The sequence below is a fragment of the Pyrgilauda ruficollis genome, unplaced genomic scaffold (genome assembly GCF_017590135.1).
Source record: "Pyrgilauda ruficollis isolate IOZ18807 unplaced genomic scaffold, ASM1759013v1 scaffold31, whole genome shotgun sequence".
In the NCBI taxonomy this organism is placed as follows: Eukaryota; Metazoa; Chordata; class Aves; order Passeriformes; family Passeridae; genus Pyrgilauda; species Pyrgilauda ruficollis.
In genome coordinates, this window is record NW_024524489.1 from 2,273,351 (window position 1) to 2,285,792 (window position 12,442).

Consider the following 12,442-nt stretch of genomic DNA (forward strand, 5'->3'; position numbering starts at 1 on the left):
TGATTTGCAGCAATGTGCCACAGCTGCAGCTATTCCAACCAAAATTATGCGTGGAGAAATGGGAAGGCACCTGCTACACCTATTTTGTTGTCACTTGGAGATGTTTCATCTTGTAAATGATATAATTACTAGTGATGTTGTCATGGTGATGTGGCTGACTACTGGATATCCCTGCCAGTGCCTGGATCCTATTTGATGGGTGTAGTACAGATATATCAAACAAAATTACGTTTAAAAATGGGGGCAGAGAGAATGAACTGGGGTGCCATGCTTCGGAGGAGTTTAGCAAGCAGACATTTCCTTGCTCAAAGCAGCCATATGATGTTTAGTTTTTACAGATTCTTCTACCTCAAAAGTTCAAATAACTTCAGAGACACTAAATTGCTTCAGCCCTTGTGTACTTCTGAAGCACTGGTGCATGCAGCTCTGTGTAGGAAAGAGTAAAATTAAAGGGAATACAGCTGAGGAAACATGCCCAGAGCCAGGGAGCACATCAATGTCAAGGCAGAGCCAGCAAAACTCCTAATTTCCAGTTCTCAGAGCTGGTAGTTAAGCAGGATTCACTTTCTGCTGGGTTTGGTGCTGCATGCCTGGAGAAAGGAGCAGGATGTGTGGGTGCTGCAGCCCAGAGCAGGCGCAGGGTCACAGCAGGAATCAGTCACCTGGTCGCGGTCGGTGGCGCTCACGGTGAGGACAGGAGCGCCCACGGGGTTCACCATGTTTATGGAAGCAGAATAGGAGCTCTGGGCAAACACTGGGGCATTGTCATTCACATCAATCACTGCAACACTGACAGGGCTGGCTGCCTGGAAAACAAAATGGTGCCATGCATCTCAGAGCATTCAGAAACTCTTATTTAGCATTGCTTTTTTCCTTACTCGCACGTGCAACAGAAATTATAAATCAGGCTTTGAAAAGGCAGCAGTGAAAAATTGTCTGGGTTTAATTGTGTGAACTCAGCATCAGAGATCACTACAGGATTTTAGCAGGAGAGGCAGGAATTCAGTGTTGCAGTAGGATTCTTCTTGAAAGGTGTCTGAATGAGTAAGAGCAGGACATGTTCAGGAGACCAACACGTCCTCCATGCATTTAAGGAAACCACACACATTCTGATTCTGTTAAAGAAGTGTCTAATAACTTTTCAAATGAAAGAAATACAGCAGAACTAGAACAATCTGCTGAAAATACTTCTTCTCCCACAAAAAATTATCACATCACTTACAGTTCTAACAGCAGGAGACCAACTCCAGTTCCCCAGCACAGGTCAGTCAGCAAACAATTCAGGGTCAAAGCCTACCATGCATAATTTTGAAGTATTCCACATAATTAAAGTATACTACTACTACTCAATGTGGTTAAAGGCTGTAGAAGTCTGACTCTAAACATGATGAGGTGACTCATTTATCCTACACAATAAATGGCTGGGATAGATCTCCCTCCCTGCAGTTCAAAATCCACTCTGAAGTGTTGCTGTTCATTACAGTAATGGTCTCTTACCTGATAGAAAGGGGCAGATTTATTGTTGACTGCAGTCACTGTAAGGTTGTATTTGTTCATGGTTTCATAGTCTGGAGAGTTCCTTATCTTAATGATGCCCTGTATTTCATCTATTTCAAATATATTCTCTCCCTCACCTGAGACAGATTTAAACAAGCATCATCAATTAATACATGTTAGCAGCACATAATTAACTACACTCTTAAATTATATGTTTACTTGTGCCCTGAACTCATCAAAACAATTTTTAAAGTAGTGTATGGATAATGTAGAAGAAGAGCAGAAATATTTTGAGTGGGTGGGTGTTTGAAACACAAGCCAAGGTTTGAAAATTGTATGAGCATGAATTAGTAACATGCCTAACCAGGTGAAAGTGAATGTTCTTGGCTTTGGTGGAAAGAGGTTAGCAAATAACAGGGGTAATACTAATTATGCTCTAGACAACAAAGTGCCAGTGCAGTGGCAGAATTGCTTGTTACCTGTAAGGTGATACAGAACAAAGGCATTGTCTCCTGTGTCTCTGTCTGATGCTGTGATTTTTCCAACTATGAATCCCACAGGCACGTTTTCATGGACACTGAAGTCAGGCACTGGGTCAAACACAGGTGGCCAGTCATTAATGTCAGTGATCTTTATCACAACTGTGCAGTAACCCCTCTTCTTCTCAGGGATCCCATCATCTTCAGCATACACCACAACCTGTAAGTTACACAGTTATTGGTGGTGAGAAGTCATACAAAGTCCTTGCATAAGGATTTTTAAAATCTTGGTGAATTTTAAATTTTGAAATATTCTTAGAAATGTAAAGTCCAGTTCTGAATTCTCCTCGAAATGATTATTGAAAACTTAATGAGTATTTGGGTGAACAAAAAAGTCTTTCCATGTAGAACCAACAAATTCACAAATATTTTTGCTTGAAGCAAAATAGGACCATAAAAAATATCCAGCAGTGGCAACAACAGAAAGAAGACTAACTGAGAATCATTTCTGCAAGATCTCAGCACAGGTTCAGGCATCAGACAGTGCTGAATACATGAGCTGTCATTGTGAAATTAGTTATTCATGTGCTGAAGTGTTTTCAGGGCAAGTGAACAATGAGCTCTGCTTGAATTTCATTCTAGTCAAAAGGCAGTGGCTTGTTTTAATAATGCCTCATACCTTGAGATGCTCCTGTTCTAAACCAGTGCAGAAAATGTTCAAGCATTATCAGGCTAAACAAAAGCACAAGTGTCACCTGTTTTCCAAGAGAAAGATAAAGAGATCTGAATAAAGAAGATTTAAAATATCTAAAGCAAACCTGATACTCTGTGGGCTCCTCTTCATAATCAAAGGGGGCAGTGGAATAAAGGATTCCAGTGGTTTCATTTATCCTGAATTTCAGGCCTTGTCCATTGAGAATGCCATATGTCAGGAAACCATTTCTGCCTGTGTCATTGTCCTGAGCTTTCAGCTGCACAATCTGAGTAGCAGGGGAATGCTGTGGAGGAAGAAAGACTGAGGCTTTCAGGGACTGCTTTGCTGCAATTGCTTGAATTATGTGAAACTAACAGGTACTGCATCCACTTACAGTTGTATAGGCATTTTAAAATCAGAATTATACACTTGTTCAGCACAGTAACAGAGTCTCTTGCTTTCTCTAATGTACAGAAAATAACTGTTTTCCTCCCCCCATGTCTCTACCTATAGCTGCAGTTTTCAGGAAGAAATATTATTTCAAACAGCCCAAATGTTAACCTCAATGTCTGACTTGCTGTTATTTCTGTGTAACAGCCTCCTCTCCTGTGAAACTCAATGGGTGTTTTCAACTCCAAAATCACGTTTCTTTCTGAACACTATTTGGCTAATAATTATCAAAATAAACAATCTAATTTTTCCTTTTTAGCAATGTTATTTGCACCAAGACTGACAGAAGGTATCAGTGTTTCACTTGCAGGGCCATTTGAGACCTGAAGTTATTTGATCCAACAGGGCACCCAGCAATTCCCACTGTGTAAATATTTCACATGGAAATCAATTTTTTAAGGTTGGGAAGTATGATTCTAGTTCTTCTCCATTAAACTCACTGGGAACATTAAAATTATGTGTAATAAGTTGAACCTATATTTAATACAGTGGTAGAAATGGACTAGACTTTAAATCAGTTGTGGCTGCTGAAGACAATATGTGTGCATCAGCTAGGGATCTCAAAGGCAGGGTATGTGCTCTATAAAATATTAACATGATCAATGTGCTTCTTTTCTTTTTAAAAAAAAATACAACCAGTAGATTGAAGTGTGAAAAGTGTTGCTTAAAAATTGAAGAGTGAAATGTTGAGCAAGATGCTTTTGCATATTTAAATGCTGTGGCTTCTTCTGTAGAGAATCACAATGTCTGAAAATCTGACTGAAATCTGGCTTGTTCTCTGCTGCTGATCACTTGTGCCAGCAAAATCACACCAGACTGTACGTGAGCAAGAGCAGAAATATTGTTAAATCAGAGACTGTGCCCTGTTACTTCCACAGCTCCCTCACAAAAGGCTGAGTGAGGGCCTATGGGGTGCCCAGAACATCCAGTAGATTTTGAATCACCTGAATATTCTCTGTGTAAAATATTCAAAATGGAGCGGTAGTTCTTCCTTCATGGAGCCCCCTATTAGAAAATATTCACTTTTCCTTCAACAAGTCCACACTTCTAGATCATTCTTGTTGTGCATTGGGATTGAAATAAACCTCACAACACCATGTGGTAGGATAGAACAGCAAGTCTGCCCAGTTCCAGAAGGTTTACTTGTATACTCAACAAAAGATTCTTTTTATTATTATTATTATTATTTTGGAGACTTATTTTTGTAATTCAGTTTGGATGACATTTTCTTACCTCTGGCAATCTCTCTTCCAGTAGAGAAGATGGGAAAACTGGTGGGAAATTGTTTTCATCAATGACTTCCACCTTCACCTCCACTTCATTAAATATGGTAGCATTAGATGAGTCTGTTGCTCGTACCTTGAAATCTACTGGAAAGTCTTCCACTTTTAGATTCTTACTTGTTCTTACAATACCATTGGATGGATGGATAATGAAATATCCTGTTACAAAAAAAAATCAACCAGAAATTATTCTGGTTATGATTTCATTAGTTGAAACTGAAGATATGAATCTTTCAGTGAAAATTACACATTATTTATATGAATATTGTATGCTACAGTATTCTTCAAAGAACAAAATTAAATTCAATGTCTTTACAAGGCTGACAAGAATGTCAGATATATCCAGGGCTGTAATTAACAAAAAGAAACAATTCAGAAGGTCAGATGGGAACCAAAAGGGAGAAAATTCAATGCACCACTCTCCAGTCAGGTATTCACATTCCTCTGAAACAGTCAGAGATTATTTGTCCTTCTTTCTTAGAATTTTTTTATATTTCCTAACAAGTCCTATTCTTACTGAAGATGAGGAATTTTGCAACTACCTTCAAGATCATGACTTCATACAAAACACTTTACAAAACTGAAGTACAAATTGGATGTTTGATGATAGATTAAAGTCAGCTCTATATTTAGCAAAAAACCACTAGTGACAAAGCACTGATGCACTTGACCACGTGCAAACTCACTCCAGGCACTCACATTTGTTAGGAAAACGTTGCTGAGTTAGTTTTTTTACTACAAATTTTTGTGCTATTAGTTATTTTTTGTCCAGCCAGAGTAACTTTGTGCCTGGCCAGGTACAGCCTGGTCTTCCCGCAGCACACACAGCACGCAGCTGCTGAAGCCAGCCCTGTATCACGTGCCTTGTGCTGCTCTGACAAATTCAATCCCATTCCCACACCTGATCCACCTCAAACTGGTGCCCTGCCTTCATTCCCACCCAGTGTTAATGGAACTGAGGCAAGAGCAGAAGGCAGGAGAGAAGAAACCATCCCAAAGCTCCACGCTTTTCCCGTTGTCCCACATCCAGGGCTCACCCTTCTCATCTCCAGAGGTGATGCTGTAGTTCACAGGGAGCTTGTACAAGGCTCTGACCTCCACAACAAACGTGTCTGTGGGGCTCTTCTCTGACAGAGGGGCAGGGTGATAGGCTTCTTCCAGGAACACTGGGAAGGACACATCCATGGGAGCAATCATGACTGACACCTGCAGAGAAAGGACGTGGCCATGGGGGTGATGTTTGCAGCTTCAGCGAAAACTTCCCTACTGAGGTGTGGCACAGCACAAGTCCAGGCCTTGGCCAGTGAGGAGAAGGCTGGGATTGCTGCCTGCTGTGTTTGACACTGCCCTGAAGGCAGCAAATGCTGGTGGGAAACACCAGAAGCCTCATCAGTTTAGGTTCACCTGGGAGCTTTGCTAAAGGCAGAGCTCCAGTTCCTCACATCCTGCACATTTCAAAGGACTTGTCTAACTAAGCAGCTCTCAGAGAGATGCACTCATCTCCAGCCTTCCACTGCAGAGGGTGTAACCAGAGCAGGAGTTTGCATTTACAGTATTTTAAGACTATTGTAACTGATTTATAGATTAAGAACAAAAGGTGATAGTTGGTAAATAAAAAATGCTTCACAAAAATAGTTTATTTCTGTAGCTAGACAGCTGCTTTCCAATCCTCTGAAGAATGATGGCTTGTAAGTCTAAATGTTAAGGTTGTTGAAGGTAATTTTCTACATCTTTATCCATATAGATTTCTAGTTCTTTTTTTAATTCTGCTGTGATATTTAGTGGCAAAAGGTCACCACCAAGTTATAAGCACTGTGTAAAAATAATTTTTAAATCATATTTACATTTCTCACTCTTCAATCTAGAAATTATTTTTTCTTACAATATGGGAGAATAAACAGGAACACTATTTGCCATCTCCTGTTTATTTATCACGTACTTCCATGACATCCTTTCTTGCTGTCCCACTCTTTGACCTTGCACAGAAGTCTCTGCTGCTCTAATCCTCCTCCCTCACAGCCTGGAGCTTTTCTGTCTTTTCTGAAGTGGAATGATCACAACCATTTTGGGTGGTGTGCCAGCAATTGCTAGGGCAGCATAACTTGGTAACTGTTATCTTGTAGCCTGAAACAGAAATAAATCTCTGACATTCTGATTCCTGGTTTGCATAGTTTTGCCTGACTAATAGCCCTTTCCTGGTGTAGCTATGCTCAGTTTAGTATAAAGCAGTCTGGGGAATTAGCTGTGCAGTAAAGAGAGGGCAAGGCAGAAATTTTGGTACCTTTACAGAGGTTGAAAGAGGCGGCAGACCCGAATCCGTAGCGGTGACGTTCAGGGAGTAGTACAGGGGAACAGCTTGTGTGGATAAGTCTCTTGTTAACCTGAGCTCTCCTGTGGCACTGGAAAGACTAAAGAGGCCTTCTGAGTTTCCACCTGAAAACAGAAAGTGTTGGAGGTGTTCCCTGGAGCCAGCACAGACAATTGGCTGAAGTGCATGCCCAGGAGTGAAGAGACACAGGTTGAAATCCTAATCTGCACGTGAGGTTTGGAGCAAGACACCCCCTCTAGTCCAACCTCTTGGCTCAAAACATTCAGGAGTGAATTCAGCACAGGCTGTTCAAGGCTTTGATCCATCAGGTGAGAATCCCCAAGGATAGCCTCTCTGGGCAACCTCTTCTATTAATTAATGATCTTCACAGAGGATTTTTGACCCCTTCTATCCAGTCAGAACCTGCCAGTTCAGTTTATGACCATTCTCTCTCGTTCTGGTGTCATGCAGCTTGCTTTAGCAGTGTCAAGCATGCCAGTGATAAACAGCTCTAAGATTTTCTCCTAGCATACCTGAAATACTGTAGAAAATGCCTTCATCATAACCCTTGCCTTCATCTCTTGCATTGATGTCTGCTACCAGTGTGCCAGCTGTAGAATTGTCTGGGAGGATCTTGTAATATGAGGACTGGTCAAACACGGGTCCTTCTTCATTGACATCTTCCACAGTAACTGAGAAAGAATCATCACACTTGGTGAGTTTTACCTAAAGGGTTACAAGTTGTTTTTTTCAGCTAATATAAACCAACACAGCTCCTCTGAATGAGAATATATCCAGTCACACTGATCAAAAGCAGGGCTGGCCAAAAGCTAGGGTACCAACTTCACAGAAACCTTTATGTCTTTTTTCCTCCAACAGAACAAATGCATTTAATTTTTTTTAATGAAAAAAGGCCAGTAATCAAGCCCTGTTATTTTAACGAGACTGAAAATCACTGTCAACACTCTTTAGCACCCTAGAAACTGCCCTTCTGTATACAAGCAGAAAAAAACCTGAATTTTGTTTTTGGAAACCTTTTCAATCAAAATGTCAATAGGTTCTCAGAAAACAGAAAAAAAATTGTGAATATATTGAAGGAAGTAATGTCAGTTTGTGTGAAAAATTCTCATTTTTGACATGGCAAACTTTTTTTAGAAAAAATTCATTTGGCTATAGTGAAAAGATCACATTATCAGTTTTGATAATTTACTGTAGCAGATGCATTAGTATTGGTTTATACCTCAGAATTACACATACTGAAATATTCCCTAGGGTTAATGAAGGTTAATTTTCTGTGGTAAAGTAGAGCTACCTGTAATGTTTGCTGTGTCCTGGAGATGTGGCTCTCCAGGATTGAAAGCTTTCAGAATAAACATGTACTGGGATTGACTTTCATAGTCCAGAGGCTGAAGGGTTGCAATATCTCCAGAAAGTTCTCCAACATGAAATGAAGTTGTCTCTCCAGTTATGGTGTAATGAATGATGGCATTGTACCCTATATCTGCATCTGTGGCTACTGCACTCAAAATCTAAAATAAAAGGAGAAAAAGTCAGCAACAAAAGGTTTAGAGCAGAACAAAGAGAGTGGCAAAACATGCCCACAAGACTGATATTGACCCGCAGAGTGTTCACTGGCTGAATTACTCATTAATTGGTTAATTGCATTGCTGGCAATCTGGCACAGCTTGTGGCAGAGCAGTTCCAGATTGTCAGGTGACACCTCTCCCCCTGACTCCTGTCAACCTTTGGGGCACATCTGCAAGGCAGATATGGAGCCAGAAATGCTCTCACATTCTTTTTGCCCAGGGAAGCTGGGATGCCCTCAAGGAAGCTGGGATGCCCTCAGGGAAGCTGGGATGCCCTATCCCTGGAAGTTTTCAAGGCCAGGCTGGATGGAGCTCTGACCAAGCTGGTCTTAGAGAAAGGTGTCCCTGCCCATGGCCGAGGGCTTGGAACACGATGGTCTTTAATGTCTCTTCCAATCCAAACCATTCCATGATTCTAAGACAGAAAAGCTTAAGAACAGAGGGATGCTGGACAAATCCACAACACCTACAGCACTAAGCATCTTTAAAACATGCTGCCCATAGATCCAGTGAAAACTCAATCTGTGCACAGTGAGGAATCACTGCTGAGGACAAGAGGGAAAGGGGGAGCAGCTCTCAGTCTCTGTGAGAGTTTTAGGAGGAATCAGTGGGACAGGTACTCCCCTGTCACACAAACCAAACACGCTGTGTGATTCCACAGGCCCCACAAATTAAAAAATGAAGTTCACCAATGCACAGCCATGAGAGGTTACTGCCCCTTCCAGGTGCACAGAGAGAAATCAAGAGCAGAAGAGGCTGCTTATTCTTAGTGCCACACACCACACGTGGAGGCTCGTTCTCCCTCACAGTCACAGAGTAGGATTTTTGGGGGAGCACTGGTGGGTTGTCATTCACATCTTCCACAGCGATGCTCAGAACTAGGCTTGCAGATTGTGGTGGCTTGCCAGCATCAGTGGCCTGTGAAGGAACAACTTGTCATTAAAAACAGTATTACTTTGACACAAATTTACTCTGCCAGTTCAATTTTGCTCCAAAAATGGTGAGGTTTTTCCTCTAACATCTTTCTGCTGGGCCAGTTATCCCTCAGTGACACTTTTCGAGCCCTGTGCTTGGTTAGTTGCCACATCTTCCTGCAGCTGGGATCCTCACCCTGTCACATGCTCTGCTCTCATTATCAATTAATCAAAAGCTCAAGCCTGGATGCAGATCAAACACGCCATGTGATCAGATGTGGCACTAATCAACACAAGACTGTGATGTACAGATATCTGGGCTCTGGCGGTTGAAAGAAGGAGGAAATCCCTTGCATTTTGAGGTTTTAAAGTGCCAAAAAAAGCAAATTGTGAAGATCATCCAGTATGTGGCAAATTCACAGTCAGTTTTGCACTGCTCCAACACCTGCCATAGAAAATTCTCATCTGTAGGTGCATATACACAGTTATCAATTAGTCTTAAAAAGCGTCCACTTCTATTAACTTGAAATTTTTCTGAAGACATTGCTCAGTTTTTACTATGTCTCCTCTATATCTTCCACAAGCTCTTTAACCTGTAAAAATGTCCTTTAATATATTTGTACTTGATGGAACTTGATGGAACAAACAAATATATTTATCAGTGCTGGAGCACCTGTATGTATGCACAGTAATTGATCTGATTAGTAGCAGTAAAACTCCATGAAATCAGCTAGAATAAATAGATAACCTCATGGATGTTGTGTGAAAGTTTATGCTTTTTCTTTTCTTCTCTTTTTTCTTTTTAAATCCCATTTGAAAAATCTCATTTCAGGTATTTTTTAAAAAGATCCGAGGACATGTATTTTGGAAAAAATGAATAAAATAAGGGAAAGGGATAAATAACATAGATTGGCAAGGCAGCTGTATGGTCTAAAATGGACTCAGGAATGCTTTGCAGCTGTTGTGTGACTGTGACCTTTAAAATTTAGGGTTCATAAGTCATTTATTCACTAATACAAATTTACAGAGCAGAAAACAGAGCTCTGCATACAAAACATAAGGAGCAGTCAAAACTCTTCAAATGGAATTCTCTAAGATTAAGTGGCTTTCTTGTGATGGTTCAGTATTTCCTCTTTTTTTAATGCTGAGAATTGTGTTAACTTGCACCAAATTTGTCAACTTACAATTATTTTCAGTTCATAACTGTCCATCACTTCTCTGTCTAAGGGTTTTTTTGTCACCAGCTTGCCAGTAGAACTGTTAATATGGAATGTTCCAGCAAAATCATCTTGCAGAGAGTAGCTGAGAAGTGCATTATCTCCTATATCCAGATCACTAGCAGAAAATGTGCCCAAGTCTAGACCAGCTTCATTCTCAGGAGCTGATAAACGAGTTTGGATCCATGCTGAGAAAACTGGAGGGTTGTCATTGATGTCTTCAACTCTCACAGTTACCTATATTGAAAAAAAAAGAAACAAAAGGAGAAAAAGACACAAATTTGAGCTCTAGAAGTTGTATCCAAAGGAGAATTTTGATGTATTTTAGTCCACGGAAGCCTAAAGGAAAACAACCAAGGAACAAAACCCAAAGAAAATAGAAAACAACTTCAGCATTTCTCAGCATTTGAGCATTTTCACAACCTCTGAATTTTTAATCTATTTTAATTCTCAGCTGCAAGATAACATGTGTGTAAGATAACACACTCTAACTGGAAGAGATGCACAGAACTAATAACCTGGGGCTCTTTGGCTCGTCTGCCTCATGCATTTGACAGAGCCACGCACAGAACCAGTTCTGGTGTTAATCAGTTTCTCTGGTTATGAGTTGTTCATAAGGGGCTCTCAGGGAGTGACACAATCTGTGAAGCTGACAATATCTCCAGATGGTAATGTCTCCTCAGGATATAAAAAAAGGGAAATTAAATAGAAGGCTCTCAAAGCTCCACATTTGCATGACAGAAGACACTTATCTGGATTTTGCTTGATTGTTAATATTTTTTAAAAGATATTTCATAATCCTTGATGAAAAATATTTTGAAATGCATGTTCCATACCAAAGCAACAGCTGTGTTGGGTGGCACCAGAGAATCCACAGCTTCCACAAGGATGCTGTACAGGTCTCCTCCTTCCCTATCCAGCCGGGCCAGGGCCACGATGTCTCCTTGGTCCCCGATGGAGAACTTGTCCCAGTGGGATTTCAGGGAGTACCCAACCTGCACAGCTATGCTGCCAGTCAGAGCCCTCACAGAGCCCACTGCAGTCCCTGGGGCTTTGCCTTCCTCGATGCTGAACTCGTAGCTGGAGCTCTCAAAAGTCAGCCCAAAGCTGGTGTCATTTACCAGCAAGTAGAGAATAACAGAGGCTGAAGAGAGAAAACAAATTAAAATAGTGAAGTCACTGCTCAAATCATCATGATCTGTGCTCTGTTTCCTTAAGCTCTTGAGGAACCAGTAGAAACTGATAGAAATTATCACACAGGAAAGGGAAATACCAAAAACCAATAGCAATAAGGATTAATATGTAACACAAAACGTGATGCTTTTGCACCTGATTGATTTTCCAATCTTCCCTGATTACAGAAGTGTTGCTTCAGCATGACAGGAGAGCAAGGATCACCAGCCTGAAGCTAATGGGATGTGCAGGTGTTTCACACTCCTTAAAAACCCAACCCTTAATTGTTTTGTAACAAGAGAGGAGGGATGTACATAAAGCCACGAGTGCAATTTCTGTTGTGACCACTTGTCCTGTTTTAAGGAAATCAGTTGTGTTCTCCTATTCATGATAAATCAAAATTAACCTCCAAAAAACACATGAAAAACTTACAAAAAATACTACATGATTGAATATTTTTTGAGGAACAGAAACTCCGTTGAGGGTGATTTGCCAACTTCTGATTGTTTAAATGTTTCTAATTTTAGGAAGATAAAGGAAAACAGAAAAAGAAACACATCAACAATATTACTTGAATACAGCTTTTTAGAGTGACTACAGCTGTGGGGTCTTGAGTTTTGTACCATAAGTACAACTGCAATAAATGAATTTTAAAGAATTATTTCTAACCAGGGTTACTAAAACCAAGTTTTCTGTTAATATGATGAGCATGAAGAAGATCAAAAGGTAAAAAGCAAATATTCATCATTGTTCAAATGTAACTTTTTTTTTTTTTTTTGGCTAGATTCAGTTTGATTGACAGCAATGGGATTAATTTCCAATTTAAATGTTTGCAAGGGTT

General features: G+C 40.4%; 1 protein-coding gene across 1 annotated transcript in view; it reads right to left on the reverse strand.

The window, feature by feature from the left end:
* LOC121357007 (protocadherin Fat 4-like) overlaps positions 1 to 12,442 on the reverse strand; it is a 36,799-nt gene that overhangs the window by 7,095 nt on the left and 17,262 nt on the right. The window contains exons 20-31 of the mRNA XM_041473926.1: positions 11,265 to 11,572; positions 10,396 to 10,665; positions 9,078 to 9,215; positions 8,024 to 8,240; positions 7,245 to 7,403; positions 6,685 to 6,836; positions 5,441 to 5,609; positions 4,354 to 4,562; positions 2,795 to 2,974; positions 1,977 to 2,196; positions 1,498 to 1,634; positions 663 to 806 (exon numbers count right to left, since the gene is read on the reverse strand). Of these exons, the coding sequence (XP_041329860.1) occupies positions 663 to 806; positions 1,498 to 1,634; positions 1,977 to 2,196; positions 2,795 to 2,974; positions 4,354 to 4,562; positions 5,441 to 5,609; positions 6,685 to 6,836; positions 7,245 to 7,403; positions 8,024 to 8,240; positions 9,078 to 9,215; positions 10,396 to 10,665; positions 11,265 to 11,572 (2,303 nt within the window). The remainder of the gene's footprint in view (positions 1 to 662; positions 807 to 1,497; positions 1,635 to 1,976; positions 2,197 to 2,794; positions 2,975 to 4,353; positions 4,563 to 5,440; positions 5,610 to 6,684; positions 6,837 to 7,244; positions 7,404 to 8,023; positions 8,241 to 9,077; positions 9,216 to 10,395; positions 10,666 to 11,264; positions 11,573 to 12,442) is intronic.